This window comes from Phaenicophaeus curvirostris, chromosome 9, assembly GCF_032191515.1.
Source record: "Phaenicophaeus curvirostris isolate KB17595 chromosome 9, BPBGC_Pcur_1.0, whole genome shotgun sequence".
Lineage (NCBI taxonomy): Eukaryota > Metazoa > Chordata > Aves > Cuculiformes > Cuculidae > Phaenicophaeus > Phaenicophaeus curvirostris.
Genome location: NC_091400.1, coordinates 4,209,784 through 4,231,072, shown reverse-complemented (window position 1 = coordinate 4,231,072; position 21,289 = coordinate 4,209,784). Strand labels below are relative to the sequence as shown.

General features: G+C 41.9%; 1 protein-coding gene across 1 annotated transcript; it reads right to left on the bottom strand.

The window, feature by feature from the left end:
• Positions 1 to 1,240: 1,240 nt before the first annotated feature.
• Positions 1,241 to 15,261, bottom strand: NRBF2 (nuclear receptor binding factor 2). The gene is made up of 4 exons (XM_069864056.1): positions 15,119 to 15,261; positions 5,742 to 5,826; positions 3,897 to 3,937; positions 1,241 to 2,783 (listed from the first exon to the last, which is right to left on the bottom strand). Exons 1-4 carry the CDS (start codon positions 15,170 to 15,172, stop codon positions 2,067 to 2,069), a joined length of 897 nt encoding a protein of 298 aa, XP_069720157.1. The 5' UTR covers positions 15,173 to 15,261; the 3' UTR covers positions 1,241 to 2,066.
• Between the last annotated feature and the right edge of the window lie 6,028 nt (positions 15,262 to 21,289).

Sequence of the window (21,289 nt, the reverse complement as noted above, 5' to 3'; positions counted from 1 at the left end):
AAATTAAAACATTTCATATACTTAGCTTCTTCCCTGGAATGTAAAGAATTTCTCAAGGAAAAGTCATTTATTCGATGGCTTCTTAGCTGTAGGATGTTTTATAAATGTTGTGTGCTGCAGGCCAAAGGGGTGACCGTCTACAGAAAGTAGAGCTTACAATTCCCCTGTCCCCTATGAATAATTCTGACTCTTCAGCAGAGGTAGCCAGGCTAAAAATTGCTTCCTTCTTCTCTAGCTGCTGTTCACCAAGGGTGCCAAAACACCTGCCTGTAGCTCGCAGCCCTGGGCTCCCACCCTGGCAATGACATGAGAAAGGTGCTTAAAGAATTTTACTTCCTTCTTGTGAGCATGTACCGTTTTCCTTGCTTTACTGACATGGATACAAATGCTCCGCTCCATCACCCATAACAGCCAGCCAGGCAGGTGACTGTAGAAAGAATAACTTGCCCTCACATGAGAGTGATGAGCTGGGGCTGGCCTGGAACAGGTAACTTTTTGTTTTCCTCCAGCAAGATCAGTTTCCTGCCACAATTCAGCACGAGGGACCTACTCTAATGAACTTCTCTTACCTTTGTTTCCATAGGCTTTTTCTAGCCTCCAGTCTCTACTCTCCTTCAAGCAACACAGGAGACACCAGGTAAATATAGGCAAGAGGAGAATTTGCACAGCAGTGAAGTGTTCTTGCTGCACTTCGGAGCCTATTCTGGAAGAAAGATGTACCCTCAGAAAGCAAACTTGCCTCGTAACACAAGAATAACTTTAAATGGGGTAGCTTGCAACACTTAATGCTTTTCATTAATCAGTAACAGCTAAAGTTAACCAATGTCTCCACTAACTGCACATTGCAGCACCTCAGTTCAGGCAGGAATCCAGCTCTGGAGCGGGCACAACACATGCTGAAAGGCGCCGAGTGTGACCAGGGCTGCACCACCCTCCTCAGAAACCAAAACCCTGAGGGGGTGTGTGCAGCTCTTGTGGCACAGTTCGTTCAGCTCCAGGTAACCCATCCCCAAGAACAAACACAGTGCTCCTTCCTCTGACACTCAGTGCTCTGGAGGTGTTAGAGACCAGTTATTGCCAAGTCACTTCACCTGTAGGCACAGCCCTATTCATTTATCCCGGCTTTCCTGCATCTGCGGGATGATGAATGCAGTTCAGCTGTACATGTGTACTAACACTGTTCGTATAAATCTTGATTTGTTCTTTATACTCTGCACCGTTTGTAGAGATTTAGCACACATTCAGTGTCAAAACACCTTAGTTTTTATTTTCATATCCTTTTTGAATCAGGTTAAGCTGTAAACAATTTCTTTTTCAATCAAATACTGCCAGCTAGAATTACTTCCATTCATGCACCACTGAAAACAAAAAGGGTATTTTTCCTTAAGTATAGATTTTTCTTTTTTAAACAATGTCACTTTATACAGAAACCAATAGCTAGAGTCGATGCACCCTGATTAGTTATGTAAACAGATAACCCAAAAAAACCTCGTCAACAGAACTAATAAATTGGTTCCTTCATAGAATGGAAATTAAAACCTGACCTGACTTGAGGTTAACATGGTCAGGAGCATAGAGCGTGGCACATAAATCCATCTAGGAGGTTTATAAATTGCACTGTATCTGAATTAACAAAGTTATGCATAATGAAATGCACAGTTTAAATTCATGCTAGAAAGCATTTTTCAATATGAAGTGGCAGCCAACTGGCAACCATAACAGTTAGGTTCTGCACCATCATTTATGGCATTATAGATAACTATTACATATAGCATACTTTAAAACCCTGAAGGATTGTGTTACTTGAAACATTCTCCAGGCAGTCATTTGGTTTGAACCATTAGGAGAAAGACTAAAGAGCTTGCAATCTTATACCGATTATGGTACCTTTAACTTTCATGAAGTAGATCAGATATGATGTGTTTTTCACAGTAGCAAAGTTGCTTTAATGCCTTTTCTCCAACAGTAGGATTGTGTTAGATGTTTCTGCCCTCAGATCACCATTGTCCTGGTGGCTTTCCCTTTTATTAAGTTTGGGTAACTACCTTGAGCACTTTTCCTGTTTTTTAACTGTTCATCAGTCCTTTCAGTATATCTTCAGAGAGTTCCATCAGAGGGAGTTCAGGGGACGGGATGTCCAGAGGGGGAAGGTTGGGTATCGGAATGTCCTTTGCCTTCCCAGCAGTTGTTGCAAACTTCTGCCAACTTGCAGCTGAAGAAGTAGATTCTGCATGTTGCTGCAGACCCCACAACTCTGACTTCTCGACAAAGTCAGCATCTACATCCAGCTCCTTGTCTACTGGGGATTTTTGGAGTCTAGCTCTTTCTGCTTTTAACTGCTTATTCTCTCTCTTTAATCTTTCATTTTCAGCTACAAGAAATTCTATGTGCCGTTTCAAATCTGCAATTTTGGTTGCCTGCTCTTCTATTATTGTTTTGTCATCTTTTGGAGCTTTACTCCCAATACATGTTTCTACTGGCTCCTTTTTTTTCTGAAGCAGAAATAACAGTGTATCTGGGTCCCTGTCGAAGATACCCTGAATATCCTGTGGGTGTTTCTCTGCGGCAGGGCTGTATTTCTGAGTAACAGGAACCAATACATTTTGATCATCAGAGTCTTCAGCAGATGGCTTGTAAGAAGTCTGAAGATGTGCAGCAATTTCTTTGTCAGCATTCTGCTGGGCTTTCAGCTTTTCCTCCCGCTTTGCCCTTTTCCACCTTTCCTGGATGAGCCGTAACTGTTTCATGTGACTATCCCTTTGTAATTCCAGTGATAGCTGAGCCTGAGTAAGAACAGATTGAACAATTTAAGTGGTGATCCCTAACCCCACCTGAATATTCACGTAAGTAAAGTTACATATATGTAAATACTTACATAAACAGCATCACAGCACGCCCAAGGGAGGGGGAGGAGCTTTTGTTATCAAGATACTAAATCCAACAAAAAGAGCTCTTGGCTTGTACAGTGCAGCAGATTCAGATATTTCACCCAGATTTAGCATAGATACTGGTATTGAGAAGGAATGACTTAACATCTGGTCTTTTTGTTTGTTTTCTGTTTTTACATCACTGACCAGGTTATGATAATATCTCTGAGCAGAGGCCAACAAGGAAGAGATTCACTTCGCATGCACAGCCACACTTTAGTTTAATCATACAAACTGTCTGTATGCTTCTGTGATGATATCTGTGTAGATATATTAATAACACCCAACACTAAGCATAAGGTACTGCAGGCCAAATATGATCCCAAATGATTCAGCCGTATTTATCGAAGGGCTGGCATGGTGGTTAATATCTCATAGAAACCACCTGGGTAAGAGGCTACCATTTTTCTACAGGAATTACCCTTGCGAAAAAAGACAGATGTTCCATCTCCAAGGGTTACTTGCTTTAACGATATTATACATTGAGTTTAGCCTGCTGCTGTAGAAGTGCTGAACAGACTATGCTACTACATTCACAGACAGATTTGTGCAATAAGGAAAGGTGCAGGGCTGTTGTTCTGGAGATCCCCAGCGAGGATGAATAAAGCCAAAATTATGGACTATAGATAAGACGCTCAGCTTTGTGTCTCAGCAAAACAGCCCAAGTACCTCACAGCAAAAGTTAAGTATGAAACTAGTTTTATTGACTACTTGAAGACATCTTGGCAGACTAGAAACCATTGTTGGAGAACGCTTAGATGGGTTAGTAATTCTCTTGTCCTTGCTCCATGTAAACTTGTAGCAACTCTCAAGGAAGACTAGCATCGCTGCATTTCTAAAACTCCTGGTTCAGAAAACTATGCAGAGGCTAATGCCCAAGAGGGGTATGATCAGTCGTGACATGATATGACACACAAGCACACAACGGAGCTATGGCTGATTGTGGCATCTGCTGCATTTTGGTCTCACCTGCTCTGACTGGGTCAGCTTCATGGCGTCCGTAAGGTACACTGCGGAAGAGAAAAGTGATACACACTTAGAACAGGGTTTCAGCACCTGAACATTTCCATAAAAGCTAAGAAAAGGCTTCAGACCTTCTGCATTCTGAATCCCCACATAAAAGCAGCAGTCCAGAGGCAAAGTATTTACCAAGCTATGGTGGCTGGAAGCATCTGCTGTTTTTCAAAAGTCTGAAAAAATTACTGTAAGATCATTTAGTACACGCTACACCTTTCCCGTGGCATCCTGCTGGCTCAGGTTGTTCCAATTTGTTTTTCAGAGGAGGACCAGAAAACATGCTGGCTTATAGTCAGAGCAGCACTTTAGAGGATATCTTGCTGGTGCTGAAAATGACAAGGTGTAAGAAATTCTTAACCAAATTCAGGAGGATGTAAGATAATGTCATAGAATCATCAGTCAAAGAAAAGCAAGAAACATTCAATGCATTTATGGGTTTTGGCTTGGTATATGAAATGAAGGAAACCAAAAAGAAAAGCCTGCATATTAAGATGTAAGTGCTATCCCTCACTGCTCTGAGTACTCATAAACACCACAGAAACTATATCAGTTTGTGTTTTTTTCTAGTATTTATGAATGGAAAGTGAGAATGCCTGGTATCTAGGTTACAATGTTCTGAGTAGCCACTTATTTTGTCTCCACACAAGCCCTGTCACTGGAAATGTCCTACTTGTTGCATCAATTAAGACTTCCTCTTTCTTCTTCTGCCAAGCAGTTGCCTCACAGTCAGTGAGCTGATGGACTCCAACACAAATAATGAAGCACAACCAGTTAAACAGACAGGTAGAAGGCCAAAGTCTAAAAGTTGGGCCCCTCACCACAAGAAGGATGTTGAGGCTCTGGAGAGAGTCCAGAGAAGAGCAACAAAGCTGGTGAGGGGGCTGGAGAACAGGTCTTACGAGGAGCGGCTGAGAGAGCTGGGGGTGTTTAGCCTGGAGAAGAGGAGGCTGAGGGGAGACCTCATTGCTCTCTACAACTACCTGAAAGGAGGTTGTAGAAAGGAGGGTGCTGGCCTCTTCTCCCAAGTGACAGGGAACAGGACAAGAGGGAATGGCCTCAAGCTCCGCTAGGGGAGATTTAGGCTGGACATTAGGAAAAATTCTTCACAGAAAGGGTCATTGGGCACTGGAACAGGCTGCCCAGGGAGGTGGTTGATTCACCTTCCCTGGAGGTGTTTAAGGCACGGTGGACAAGGTGCTGAGGGACACGGTTTAGTGTTTGATAGGAATGGTTGGACTCGATGATCCGGTGGGTCTCTTCCAACCTGGTTATTCTATGATTCTACAATTCTAATACAGGAGGGGCTGTCCATCCCAGCATCAAGGCCTGCAATGCAATCTACTGTTTTGCTTGATTTCTGGGAAAGCTGAGCTCATCACCTGTTCTTAGCTGTTTTGATTTAGACATTCGGAAAAGGAAGTGAGTATACTTCCGTAAGCAAACATTTGTCTAAGTATTTCCTTTATCAACAGAAAAAGCAGTCGATACAAGCCATGAAAGCAATAAAGAAAATATGAAGTGTAAAGTGAAATTGGCTTACAGCAGGTCCCCAACTGCAGTTTGCACCTGACAAAGTCTTGGCTACATCTTCAGTGAAGAACTTCCTTCACAGTGACAACTACCCCCAATTAAAGCAACTCTGGAAACACCTGAGTTTAGCTGCTCATATTAGAAAAAAAAAAGTTTCCAATAGAGGGCTTGATCTGGACTGGAAAACAAGTTCATATTTTAAGAATAAAAATTTCGCTAATCTAGAAACTGATTTTAAAACCTGGAACGTGAGAAATATCTACTCACCAGCAGCTTTTTTGTGACAAGAAATTGCTTCTTCATATTTCCCTGCTGCCAACAAACGATCTGCTTTTCTGCTCTGCTGGTGAGCCTTAAAATAAAAAGAGCGTTATATCAGTGAGGGTTAACTGACAAATAGGCATACGTGTTTTAAAAGAAATCAGTATATCTAAGAAACCTGCACTGATTCCAATTCCCAGACTTTTAGGCTCTTATCTCCCGCTCCTTTCCAAGCTTTATAATTTCTTTTTTAGTACTACTTTACAAGAATCTGTATGCAGGTAAGAACTGAAGTTTGTTAACACAGGAAAGATAGTGTATACACAACAAAATCCTTTTGTAGCTTTTCCTCAGAAAGTACATATTATTTTCTATAGGCAGGCATTCACTGTAATTGGGTAAAAAGACCAGTAAGGCCATAAGATATAAAGTATTTAGGATCGATTTACCTGGCAGAACACAAGATATTTGAATTATGTTAAGCTTAGAGCTGGTGTGACATTTTCTGCTGCCCCATGTCCAAAAGGCTTTGCCTTCTGGATGAAGCAATTGCATAAGACCTTTGTTTTTTTCATTTGTAGCTTACACCAATTAATGGAAGCAGCACAGCCACAGTTAAAAGTTATCAAAGTCACATTGATTCTGTACAACATTTAAGTCTATACTAGCATTTTAAGCCACTAATATAGACAACTAAGGTAGACTTAAGGATGTCACTGAAAGAAAGCAACTGATGCAAGTACTTGCATTTGTTCAGTGAGAAACAGTATTGCATAACCAGGACTGCAACTTTCATGAAAGCAAGTCCTTTTGCCATTACTACAAGACATGAATTTTACTGTCCTTCCTCCAAGGCGAGCTATGTAACGCAGGGTTCCCTGTTTCTTCTGCCCTGAGGTTTAACAATCTCAGAAGAGGAAGTATTTTTCTATTGGAAAATCATCTATTTTATGGCCTTCTTCTATGAACTCCTATTAATGACATATGTTGGAAAGATAAGTTTATCTCCCACGGAAATGAACAAACAGTATCAGCTCATATACAGCATCTCCTCAGTTATTCATAGCAACTCATCCAGTTACAAAGTAGCTATATCATGGACATAAAAACACCTGAGATAGTTCCTTGCAAAACAATTTTTCAATAAATTAGTATTGATACAGCTGCTTCTGTAAACTGCATGGGCAGGTCTGAAAAAAACAAGGAAAGAGAAAACAGGGCAGCTAGAGACAGAGCTAAGGAAGCAACTCAACCAGCCAGGGGCTGGTTCCTTTTATTAGTTTCTACATATAAGAATCTGAGTCTGATTGTTTTCAAATGTTATTTTCATATGTTTTAAACCGGAACATGGTCTTACTCACATCACTTACACACATAAAGAGCATTTGAGGACAGTCAGCTGTTATTTGATTGAGCAATTAAATTATTTCCATTCTTAATTAACTCCCAGTGAAGCTGAGGGGAGTCTGAAGAAGTTGGGCCAGACTGTGAATAAAATTAGGAAAACAAAAGTCCAGAGGTGCTAGCCAAAAAAGAAAAGCTAGGATCCTCCAATTACAAGGTCAAAATGGTTTTCTTGCTCTTACATCAAAATATATAGATGTCAGGCCATCTTACTCTGATGCAGAGCAACAGGCTACCTCAGTGGAAACAACAGGAACCCCAGCAGAGAAAAATCAGTTTCAACACAGCCCTGTGTGAGAAAGCTAGGTGTTTTGCAGTCAGACCTGGGGGAGGAATTCCTCATTTTGTATGTTTTCCTGCCAGCTTGACAAGGAAATACTTGTTCATTTATTCCACCCTGTGAGTGTTTCTTCCAATTAGTCGATTGTGGAGGAACGAGGAATTTCTTCCATTTTCATGGTAGATTATTTATCACCAGCAGTTTGAAGAAATTAGTGGTGCTGTTTCCTAGCAGCAAGTGATGAAGCTGCAACAGAAGTACTTGTATGCTTAATAGCCATGCATCATGGATGAGCTTCTGCATCTCATCTAGTCTGCTGGTTTATTCTTAGTGCTCAGTTACACTTGGCCACACAGCACCCACCAATGTTACCAAATCTATTTTGAACTCAGAGTGGCCTGTATCCCGCTATAAAACTGGCAATGGAAGAATTGGTCCTGTATCATGAAGCGATAAAAATGGTTCTGAAGTTTATCCCTGGTCTGATCTCATGCTAGAGGAAGGTGTTTGCATCAATGGTTCTGGAGCTGCTATGCTAGTTCTCAACAGATTCAGGCAGGGCTGCTTTGACTTTGGTCCTGCTGCTGTGGTGATTACAGAAACAGCTTCTGCATAACAGCCGTGTGTTTAAAGATCTGATTTTTCTCTTCCCTCTTCTAGTCACAGTGCTGGAAATAAATGTAGGATGTGATTTAAGAACAATTATAACTTATTAACAAACTATGGAATTGAAGGAGGGAGGCAGTTTAGCAACTACTTCCAGATGTCCCTCCCAATCCAGACGAGCTGGAATTCCCAGTAGGCAAATGGACAGGTGTAACAACTTGACTCTGGTAAGGGGAAGCAGGTGTGAGTGAAGGATGACCAACCCAAAAAGATTCCTCACCTTGCTCCAATATATTTGGTTCTTAAGGGCTTTGTTTGTGCCATGTATTGTCAGTTGAACCATCCTATCAACTAAAGAAGAGGTAAGCTAGGCAGATTTTCTCCGGTTTTCCAACTGTATCTGATATGCTATGGGATAATATATACATTTGTAAGTTTGTGCTGGTGTTCTAGAGAAATGCTCCTACTTTATTTTCTACCTAACTAGCCCAAATAATTGCCTATGTAATCTCTGTACAGCAGAATAAGAAAAAAAAATAAATCAAACCCTCTAAAATTGAGCCAACGTGGCTAGTAATCTTGGCTGAGCAGCCATAGTGGGTTCTGCCATATTTTATTTCTCCTTCAGTCAACTCTACTTTTCTCTATAGAATACAAGGAGTATTTTTAAGGGGGCTTGCTTCAATTGATAAAGCTATGCATTACCATTTCTTTAGGCTTAGTGGCAAACATATTCCCATTACTTAGCATAAGTTACAGTACAACTCTTTATTATTTTCACTTTTAGCATAACTTCTTATAATACAAGCATTTTCCATATGCGCCCCGAGTTTTATTCATCATAATTGCTTCTTCGGAAGCCTGTACTTCGCAAAGTTGACCGAACAATGACTCAATTGTACATCACAGGTTACTGTGACTACAGAGCAAAACAAGTACTTGAAGCTTTCATGAGGATGTATGCTCAACACTAACAGACTCCTCACTTTGTATTGAACTGTAAATATGTTGAAATTCAACTCATTTGTAAGCAATTGTATTAGAATATACAGGTAGACAAGCAACCAGTTGTTTAGCCAACCAATATTAATTTACTGTATGGTTCTAATTGACTATGTGTGTGTTACCAGTCTCTTTTAAGATAAAATGGTTAGTCTGAGTTCCTCATCATGCAAATGCAATTTAGAGATCTGGAGTGAAACCAACTTGCATTCATGCTGCTCAGATTAAGTGGAGTCTTGAAAACCCTATACAGGCACAGTTGCAGCTCTTTCCCTGATCACACACAACTTCATTAAGGTATGGTGTACTTACACCTACTGCATAGTCAAATAAACCTCATTCTCTTCCTTTTAATCCATTTAGTATGATAAAAGCATTAAATGCTTCAACTTGCTCGTCAGACCCATTTTGCATGCATACAGTTCTCAGCTGCTTGGGTAATCCTTTCTTGTCCCCATACAGAGCGCTGCAGCTGGTACTACACAAGTCTTGCTAACTGGAGGTTATAAGCTAAAGGAGAGTATCTCTCTTGCTCTGATATAAAACAAAAACAATCTAGGCTCCTATAAGTAACCCTAAACCACACGGCTCAAGCTGTTACAGCAACTGAGCTACTCCTCAGTAGGGGCAACTGAATCATCACAACAAATGATCCAGTAAAACTATTCCTGGAGCAGCTATTCCAAACAAAGTGGAGCAGAAATGCTTCAGCCATGACGACTTCAGTCTGCTGCCTCCCTGGGCCTCTATGAGACAACTTCATTTGGGTCTTTAAGTTGTTAGACACACTTACTCAGAGCTAATCCACATGGCTTGACAACACTCACATAATGCCAGCATGATGCAGCAAGAAGGCACTGCTGGTACACAAACTGCACGGGTACCAGTGAGGAAATAACGCTTCTGTCAATCACCAATAGCTTTGCTAATCATGTTCTTGACTGGGAGTTACTGCAAGCTGTTATAACTGCAACAGGCAGCAGCTTTGTGTTGTGCTTTAATAGTAGATATATGACTGAATACAAGGTTGTTGAGCCTTTCTAAGGAGGCCACTGCTGATCTGGCTGTTCTGCTGAGTATCTGCCACATCACCTCAGCAACTCCAGTCACTTTATTCAGACAGAAATGCTGCAGGCCTCTATGGGCTCAAACCTTACTGAAATGAGTGGCCTCATACAGATAATGTTGTTATTGGGAAAACCAAGACAGGCCTGTGGTAAAAAAAACCCAACTTTTCATTGGGCATATAATAATACTTCTACTTTTATCACCTAAAAGCTTGTTTTCTCTATCTTGAGTTCAGAATTGAGTGCATCTGCCTCTTTTTTTCAGTTCAGGTTGGAAGAGCAAGTTTAACAGCTTCCAATTTAAGCTTTACTTAAAAACAAAAATAAAACCACCTGGATTCAGTGGATGTTTCTGTAGATGAACATAATATTCCTGTTTTTCCAATCAAAATAACAGAGGTGCAGGTTGGCAGTAAGTCTCAAACACATGGGCCCATATGGCTTAAATCCTCTGTCCTCTGGTAAACTTTCACAGATGCTTAGAAAGCATTTTCTTCTCCTACTCTTGTATATCGCATATTTATTTTGCTTGTTATATACCTTTTGTGTGGATGTAGTACTCTCCTCTCTTCTGCACTGCACCAGTTCTTACCACAGACAATTGATGGGCTCACACTGGAACGGCTGCTACAAGGAGCTTACAGCATTAATATTAAAAGCTTCCATCATATAAGATTCTTGCAACTAATATCTTGATTTATTATTCTCACTCCAGCCACTGGTCTGTGCTTTCTCGTTTTTGTTAAAAGAACAGCTCTTCAAGCTGGGTCCCTTACACTTCAAGAAACTTAATGCAAATAGATATTCACCAGATTTTAGATTGTATTTTATTATAAACCATGCAAAATGCTATTATCTTGAAGGAGGAGTACAAGGTTGAGGTGGTATGGCTCCTTAGCAAATATTCTATAGGAAGATACTGAGGTATTAAAGTAGAATCCACAGTTACAAAGTCCTGAGTGTCAGACTGTTTAATAGGCCAGTTTCCTTTTTAGTCTCTTCTTGAGGTTGATAATATTTGCCTTATACTTTTACTGTACCATTTCAGGCTTCTGATGGTCAGTGTGCTGTTGTGCGTTTTAACCGATACCTTTTGCTCATATAGCTAAGGTTAAAACTATTACTGTATGTGAGATCAGAATTCCGTGCCTCATCCAGATGGCAGTAGGAATTGCTTCAACAGCAGGTACAACAGACAAATTCTTAACTGCTTGCTTTCCCATTTTTTTTACAAAGCTTCTTTTCTCATGAGACTTATCTTCATGCTTTTGCACTACAAGTTTTAATCTGTTAAAGAGTGCTGAGATGTCTTAGTTTATGGGACTGGATTATGTGCAAAACAAGTGTTCAGCTGGACTAGATATCCACTGTATTATAGAATCATAGAATAGTTTGGGTTGGAAGGGACCTTACAAATGATCTAATTCCACCCCTCCCTGTGATGGGCAGGGACACCTCCCACTAGATCAGGCTGCCCAAGGCCCATTCAACCTGTCCTTGAATGGTTGTCTGCAGGTACAGGGACTGCACTTAGTCCTTACCAGTTTTGAGTTCCACAGCGTAACCTAAATATTTTATTTGTAGGCTTCCTTATTAACAGAAGCATAAGGATTAGGGCTTTAACCCATTCTTTCAAGATTAGATAATATTTATCATCTGCAAAGCATATAGTTCACAAAGAGTGGAAAAGGAAGGAGGGAAAAAGGAAAAAGGATGAGACAAAATGAATGACCAGAGCTGCTCCAAAACACTTTCCCATGTCTCTAATAACTCTGATGGCAACACATTTTGGAAAAGTTGTTGCACTTTACTCCCAAATGAAGTATCACTGGATACAATGAATACCTTGAGGACGGCTCAGTGGAAAAATCAGATCAGCAGTTAGTACTGTAGCACAAGCCCGAGAAAGGTCAAAAGGAGGGAAGATGGGGTTATTTTTTAAGCATGCAACAATGGCAAAGAAGGTATACAAAAAGATAAGAATAACTTTCAATAAAAAAAAGGGAGGGTGGGGGTGGTCTGGAGAATTAAAGGCCAAATTCTAAAAAGATAAGCCAATGTCTCATTGAAACCATTAAACCTGAAGGTAAACAATTAAAACTTCCATTAAACCAAAAACACTGTAGTTACAGGTTTGGGCTTTGTGGGTTTTTTTTTTGTTTGTTTGGGTTTTTTTAAACAGATCTAGAAAGCAAATCAGTATCTCCCTAGTGCCATCTACAGAAGGCAAGCAGCATATAAGGGAAACCAAAATCTAACTAAACTTAAGATATATATCCTTGATAGTTTAAGGCATTGAGACCCAGATGCATAAAGTTAAAATATTATTTTGAGGTAAGCTAGTTTTACAGAAGGTAGAAAAAATGCAGCTGAAATCAGCAGAATCCAATAAGGTGTAGCATGCCACCTGTAATTAGGAAGGCTAAGAAAACAGTCAAATATATGAACAATAACTGAAATACATCAATAAATGATTAAATACAGCCAGTGTGCTAAGTGTTAAGAGAGAAATGGAGCCATTAGGATAGGCAAAAATACTAAGGATTTTTTTTTTTTTTGGTCAGATCAGCTGACAGTATCCATGCTTTCCAGTAACTAAGGCCAGATGCTCAAACACAGAATTAATGAGCAAGTTTTACAGGACAAAGCAACACCCTAAAAATATAGCCAATTCTAACAAAAGGCCTTACCTAAAGAAAAAACAATTTCACAAAAATTGGCCAGCCATTATATATGGAAAGAAGGAAAATGCCTTGTACTAAAGTCATTGACAGCAGATAAATAAGCCTAGCAATTAGCGTAGCTAAAACTTCTTTGTAGTTTAGGGTTTTTTTCCCCTCCTCTCTGATGGCTTGGCATCTTTTGGCAGAAGTTGCGCTTTTCCAATTCACAGAAACTAGACTTAGGCAAGAGAGGAGATTTACAGGAGAAGCAAGTGAAATACATGACACGGGGTAGTACTGAAAACTTAAATCAGTATTCTTATACTAAAGGTTAGCACTTTCCCTGGATGTTGTTACAAATCTGAGACTCTGCTAACAGAAAGGCTGTGAATAGTAAAGCTTTGCAAAACTCTGGTTACTCCTGTTAATGACCTTGTAAAAGGTAGGCATGTTCTAACCATGGCGCTGCACCCATTCAAGCTCTTGTCATTACGAATTTTCATGGTGTGTAACACAACCCAGAAGGACAAGCCAATTTTCCATATAAGATGATCCGTAACAATATTGAGCAGCAGTTTCCAGAAACATTTTTGTGTATCAGGGTACTTCTTAAAAGGGAATAGGAACATATGTGCCGGCAACTTCCTAATTTTCTGTACAAAACTATATAAAGCAACTTATTTTCGCTGTATCATCTGTTACACAGAAGTGTCTTGATCTTATTAGTCTGACACTAGACAGGTGCAGTAACTGCACATTCCTGCTGTGGTCAGAGCTTCATCAACCAGATTCTAGTCATGTTCTTGTCACTCTTGAAGTCCTCAGTATGTCGTCTCAGTAAGAAACACCAACTGGTGAGATCTGCAGTGCCAGAGTTGCCACTTTCAGCCATCTACTGGTGCACTAGATCTACTTTTAAAAAAGTTTTCACAGGGCCTGTGAAATAGCTACATTTTATCCCTCCTACGTTATTACTGTGTTGCAAGTTCGCCTGACTTCAAACCCATCATATCAACAAGTTATGACACCTTTCTACTTTGTGCTGTTCTTTATTTCAGTCAGGCTTCCAGTAAAGTCAGAGACAGCCTGATGCAGACATAACCAGAGCAGTTCGGCTAAATAAACTACCTTCCTGCTATGCTGGTAGCCCCAAATTCCATGGGTGGTGTGCAATGCCTTTCTGAAATTTGAAAGTGCAATCCAGAAATACCTAACTGACTCAATACAGAGCAGGTGAGGGTTTGTCAGGGCTGACATCAAGCTGGAGCAAATAAGCTTCAATTTAAAACTAAAGTGACACAAGTCTCCAAGGTCTGTATGACAATGTCTAAATTTCTAGATCAAACTCATTCTTGGAAGCAACATAGCTTTGTTCCTGTGTGCTGCTCCTGGCTAGTTGGAATGCTGGACCAAGGCGAGTTTTCTAAGGGAACACACTGCGCATCACCGCAAATGAAGGCAAAGTCCAGGCAGAGCTTTGATTAAACCCGTAAGGCAGCAGAGAATTAACTGTCCTTGATCCTAGATCTTGTCTATGTCACAAACCTGCTGCGTTTTTCTGTTTAAAATCTGACTAGCTTTTGTGAAGAAGTGTTTTTCAGACACCTGTGTTTCACATAAAGTTCCTTAGAGATTTAGTTTAAGCAGAGCAATTATTGATTTAAGGTCTTAAAGCATTTCACACCTTCTGAAATTAAAAGCAGCGTACAGTGAGCAGCGGGCCCCGATAAAGAGTCTGAGAGACTTAAACTCACGGAGGTGTGACCCCTGCCATCCAAACACCTCCTTTCGGGGCTTCCCTTGTGCCTTTGCCAGACCCCCCGGGCCCAGCCGTGCTCCCCGGACCCCGGTAAGCGAGCAGAACCATGGTTTGCGTTGGAAGGACCTTAAAGCCCCTCCAGATCAACCCCTGCCATGGGCAGGGACACCTCCCACTGGATCAGGCTGTTCAGAGCCCCATCCAACCTGGCCTTGAGCCCCTCCAGGGATGGAGCTGCCACAGCTTCCCTGGGCGACCTGGGCCAGCGTCTCCTCGCCCTCAGAGCGAAGAAATTCTTCGTAATGCCTAGGCTAAATATCCCCGTTCCACTTTAAAGCCGTTTCCCCCTCGTCCTATCATTACACGTCCTCGTAAACGGCTCCGGGGAAGCTGGGGAGGGGCCCCTTTTCCTACTGGAAGGTCGCTCTGAGGCCTCCTCGGAGCCTCCTCTTCTCCAGGCTCACAACCCGCCCCAGCTCCCGGCCTTGTCCCCGTCCAGGAGGTGCTCCGGCCCCGCTCCCTTTGCTCCGGGGGGGAGGCACGACCCGCCGGGCCCGCCTCACGCCGAGCTTCCCCCCCGCCTCACCCCGTCCCGCGCTCACCAGGTTGAGAGGCGCCTCCATCACCTCCATGGGCGGCGGGGGCCGCGGGCACATGAGGCGCTTGTGGGGGGGGAGCCGGGGGGGGCCGCGCCCCCGCCCCGCCGGGTTTGTAAACAGGGCGCGCGCTTCCGCCCGGCGCGGCCCCGGCGCCGCCTCGCGAGAGCCCGCCGCCCGCGCGAGACTCCGCGTCGCCATGGCAACGCGCCCCGCCCCGAGCCGGGGGGGTGGAGGGGGGGGGCTGCCCCTGGGCCGCGGGGATCCCCGGGTTGAGAACGCGGTGTGGGGCGGGGGGGGCGTGATGGGGAATCACAGAATCGCTAGGCTGGAAAGGGGCTGGAGAACAGGCCTTATGAGGAGCGGCTGAGAGTGCTGGGGGTGTTTAGCCTGGAGAAGAGGAGGCTGAGGGGAGACCTCATTGCTCTCTACAACTACCTGAAAGGAGGTTGTGGAGAGCAGGGAGCTGGGCTCTTCTCCCAAGTGACAGGGGACAGGACGAGAGGGAATGGCCTCAAGCTCCACCAAGGAAGGTTCAGGCTGGACATTAGGAAAAAAATTATTCACGGAAAGGGTCATTGGGCACTGGCAGAGGCTGCCCAGGGAGGTGGTTGAGTCACCTTCCCTGGAGGTGTTTAAGGCACAGGTGGACGAGGTGCTAAGTGACATGGGTTAGTGTTTGATAGGAATGGTTGGACTCGATGATCCGGTGGGTCTTTTCCAACCTGGTCATTCTATGATGTCAAGCCTGAACCTCCCCTGGGGGAGCTTGAGGCCAACCATTCCTATTTGCCACTAAATGATGCCCTTGAATACCTCATCCACCCATTTTTAAACACCTCCAGGGATGGGGACTCAACCACCTCCCTGGGCAGCCTGTTCTAGTGCCTGATGACCCTTTCTGTGAATTTTTTTTTTCCTGATGTCCAGTTTGAACCTTCCCTAGCACAGCTTGAGGCCATTCCCCATTGTCCTAGTGTGATCCTCTTACCTGAGTGGTGTCTGTGGTCTCCGAGGGAGCCTACACGGACTGATACGCCGTAGCTCCCAGCCGTCCCTATGCTATGGGGACTAGCTTGGCAACACACGAGCGCTGGGGGTAGTTTTCCTTCAACATATGTGATTAGATAAGTCTCTTCGGGCAAGGAGCTTCCCAAAAGTACTTTGATACTGTTTGTTTTCATTTGCAAGAAGTTATCTATCACTTGGTTTAATTATATACCCCTGAGTCCAATTTTATGGAGTCCAGATTGGCTTTGATCTAGAGCCCACTGACTGAACAGCCAGTAGATGCAGTTGTCCTTTACCAGTCATTGAAGAGGCAGGTCAGCCAGGGTGAAGAAAAAAAGCTACTAGGCTCTCTACTGCCACTACTTAGACATAGGAGATGATACAATTTAATTGTTTTGTTATACCAAACTGTTGTTTCCCTGCTTCCTCTTAGCTTGTGCACACCCATTCATGAAAAGGCAGTATTCGTTTGTCACCTGTTGAGGTACGGCTCCCATTTTTGTGATCCCATGTAGTCACTGTTCCTCTTCATAATGACTAAACCTTCACCAACCCTTAGCCCTGTGCTGCCCGGCTGCCCTCTCCCTCTCATCGGTACTGCTACAAGTAGAAAAAATCTGCCAAAAATGTTTATATCTGAGCACAAACCTTGATCCTTCACTTTTTAATGAAGTTATACTGAGTTAATGTGTCACAGCTTACTGATTCTCTTGCGTCTATACATGAGATCTTACACACTCAACTGGTTGATTATCCTTTGCCGTAGTGCATTAATCCAAACCCAAATGTTGATGTTCTTGCTAAATATTATGTTGGATGAGATTTTAGATAAACTGGCAGTTAAACTGCATATCGCTAAGTTGCTGTTTCTAGCCACTTTACTAGCTTTTTTTTTTATCATCTTTGGTGACTGAACCGCAGAGTTATTTATTTATTTAAATTACATTGCTGATCTGTTTGTGTATAACTTTTAATTTCACATAAAATGTTTGACTCCTGACAAGTAGCTGTGTATCTGGTCTTTACTATGCACTTATCAGTTCTCAATAAATCATACAAACTTGCTAAAATACATCGTTGGATCAAACATGTTTTTAGAAATGAAAAAAAAAGCCCTAGTTCTGAGAAATGTTTTCCATTGCTCCTGATACTGGCTCAGGAAAGGCAACTTCATTTACTCAGTTTTAAGTGACAGTCAATGTTCGTTTCAAGATATTTTATCTCTAGTGGAAAAAAAGAGTAAGATGCTGGGCCAATTCACCACTTGTGGAATAGGAGCTGAAGGAATGAAAGTTGCACGAACAAAATAAAGATTTTAGGAGTGGTGTTGCTGAGTCAAGTCAACATGTTACAGTGTGCCTGTTGCTCGGTAAGGTTACAGTTCCTCCAGCAAGGCTGGCAGTGATTGTAAGCACCTCTGGGGACTGTTAGCAGATGCTTAAATGGGACCTTTTCCTTGACTTCTGTGCCACTGTTTCGTTTCTTGTTCAGTTTCCAACAAGAAACCTGACAAGATTGGTTTTTAAAATCTTGTGCTATTGACATGCAGGATTTGCTTCAGAACCATCGGTGTCACCAATCGCAATGTTGTATTCAACTTATTTAGTTTTTAGTGTGATTTTTTTTTTTTCCTCATGATGGATAGGTAGTACTTTTCAGCTTTTGCAAAATGAAAATAGCTTTGTGTGCTGACACTTCAAGAAGCATCAGGTTGCCAGTTCCTGAAGCAGCTGTGGAAAGGTAGTAAAGCCTGTAACATTATCTGTGTAGCATTAGTTGCAAAGTGATATAGTGATGTTATTAGTGGTTCAAAATCTAAATCTGTATGGAAGTTCTCCTTTACTTAGAGAATAGTCTTAGGACATTTCATAGATTTTTGTGCAAAATTCCAGCATCCTGGAGTGGTGGATGTCATGTATTCAGCCCAGATGATGTGCTAACCTCCATTGCACTGAACTGAAAACGGCTACTAGTTTGTACCAGTTTGTACCACTTAGAACAGAGGTATTCTAAGAGACTTAAAGTCGCCCTCCAGAGAAAACTGAACCATAGTAAACAGTGTATTATATTATCTGCAAACTCATCAATGAGATCAGAATGATTATTTCTTTTCATTATCACCCTTTCTGTGGTTTTGCATGTTTTGCTTCTCCCTGGGGACTGCATGGGAATCACATGTTGTCCACAGGAGTATAAATTAAGCATTTGTGTCAAAGAACAACTATTAAAATGTGATTCTGGGCAGGATCTGCCTGTCAGCAGGAAGCTTCCTAAAATACCCTGTGTTTTAAGAGTGGAATTTCAGAGTAGGAGGAAAGTGTAGAATTGCTATTTACCTGTCTGGTGCTGCTTTTGACATAGATGATGAGCCAGCTTCATTTGACTGTCACCTCCTTAGGAGGCAGAATTCCTCAGCCCACACTTTGCTTAGCACTGACTACTTCTTTATTTACTCTTTGTGCCTTTGCATTTTATCTGGACTGTGCATTTTCAGTGAAGTTCCAGCTGAAGACAGGCTTCTCAGTCATGGCATTGTAGGAGGGCCCACAGAGCCTCCCACACAGTGCCTTCCTCAAAGAGAGATGGGGATGTCTGTTTCTTTGAAGAAGCACTTTTGAAACAAAAGGGATTCCCCTATGCCTCTGACAATTTATTTCCCAGTACACATGTATGGAGCCATCGGACTGATGGGCTTCCTTCCATTTGTCAGGTTTTTCAGAATAACCACATTTCAGGGTCTCTCCCCCTAGATGTGCCGCGTCTCTTTGTGTTGCCTCTGGCGAATGCCTGAGAGGAGCTGTGGGCAAGGCAGTGCACGAAGGAGAGCTTTGACAACTGTAGCTGAAGGAGCCTCATTCAGGGGGCTGGAAGCTTGAGGATAGTGAAATCTTGAGGAGGGTGTAGGCTAAATGAAAACCTTTCCCAGTCGCCTTTCCCGCTTCTTCTGTGCCTGTTTGGGTTTTGGCTTCTCAAGGTCCTCTGTGACCTTTCTCCTTATAATTACATGTGGTCAGCAATCAGAATCAAAAAAACCAAAAGACCAAGTCATTAAAATGGGCAGGGAACTTGCAATTAGAATGCCTTGACAGGCTAATTTTGTTTCTGAAAGAACTTCAGCACAGTTTAGAAATCGACAACCACAGTTTGGTGCTTTCCTTAGCTACCAGAGCAACTGATAGAATTAGAAACCAGTCCAATTTGCAGGGAAGAAGAATTGGTAAGTTGAAAAAACAAGAACACAACCAAGACCATGTCTGAATAAATTTCCAGTCACCCGTATATAGACCATTCATTGAAAAAGATAAGAAAAGAAAAACTAAATTTTCATAATCCTGATTACATGCAGAGGATTGACCCAGATGCATGATTTTAGCTGTATCTATTTTATTTAAACACAATGTATGCCTTCACGTGTGTTTACTGAGAACTGCAACCATTTAACTTAAAAGTGTTTTTAAATATTACTGCTTAAAAGAGAAACTATTAGATTCCTGCATGCTAAAAAGTAATGTGTATGACTGTGGTGCTCTAGAATTAATTAGATCTCTTATTTTAGTTTTAGAATCAAGATATTTTCTCATTGCTTGCAGAATAAAATAGCTAAATCCTCTGCTTAGATCTGAAAGTTTTGCCCACAGCAATCAAACTAATATTTTCTTTACAGCTCATTTTCTCTGTCAGCTTTCTGCTGATTTCATTAGGCTTTAGATCAGGTTCCAAGTAACTAATTATATTTATAGTGTGATTTCTTTCCTCAGTACAACTAATTTAGGTAAAAGAGTTGGTGGGAATGGTGAAAAGCTAAGCAATATTCCTTTGCATTACTTTGTCCAGGTGCAAAATACAAGGAAAACTCTTCCTTGTCTTTGTATTCATAAGTTCTCAGCATTATGCTGAGCACAAACCTCATTTTTACTGTTTTGTGAGGGCATAATGATAAATGGTTGCTATACTGAATTTTTCTTTTACATTGAATAGGGTTGACATATTTTCTGACAGCAAAAATGGGAGTCAGAAAGAGCTGCCATTTGAAAGTGGTGACGAGGAATCAAACTTGGGTATGCGAGTACGTCCACATTTTCTGCGCATGCTCCATTGCCCCAAGTATCTTTGTAACATTTCCTAATACATATTCACACCTACAATTCTACTGTAAAGCCACCATCCTTCCTTTCATCTCTTTTCCATCCTTGCAACAAATCCCCTCTCACTTATAACCCACAGACCTGCCCCTATTTTCCCAGTTTAGATCTGCTGCTCTACTCATGCTGAGCTTTGAGAGGGCCAGCTCTGCATCGTTGCCTCTGTTACTGCCTTCCTAAATGCTGCCACAGGCAGCTGAATAATGCTTCTGTCAGCTGGCCCTATCCACAAAAATAAAATACCTTTCAGCTTTGGTTTCTGGGGATTTAAAAAGCTTGGACAAAAGTAGGTTTGTTTAGAAGCTTTACTTTGCTAAAGGATATGAGGGTTCTGTTCTTGCATCCCTAGCACAGAATCCATTCTCTTTTTTCTAAACTGGCTGTCTTATTCTAACCCCACAGCTGTGTTTCTCTATCTGGACAGAAATTAATTCCCTTCCTTGCTCATACAAATTGCCTCTTTTTCAAAATCCAATGGATGTCACCTATCCTGAGTCATCAGTCAGAAATTTTCTAATTTGTTTTTTTTTCTCTCCCAGGCTGAAATGCAAAGAAATAGGCCCATTTCAGGTTGACTTTCTGAAAAGAGGTCTGGTATTTGGCACAGCCTTGTAGACTACAAGGCAATGTTGGATCTTTAAAAATTGGACCTTGATTTTAGCAGAGGATTTTGGCAGAGGCCAGCATTTGGTTTGAGGACTGTGCCTTAACATCACACTCTGATCTAAAGTTTACTGAGAACCTCAGGTTACCTCTCTTTAAAATTATTTTTTTCTGGTATGTTTTCATTCCTGAGAAAAGCAAGAGCTGCATAACTGACTTATAATATCCTCATTCAATTAATCAAGTGAGAGTGAATCAAACCTTTCCAGGCAATTTTGTTTGAAGTGTCTGCACTCTTCTCTGCATCGCATGAGGTGCCAACACCAGTGGGAGTTTGCCTGAGGTAAGAGCTGTGGGTTTGGATGTATTCTTCCATTTTCATTAGGTCTTACACTCACAGGGATTTTGTGCTTTTTAATCT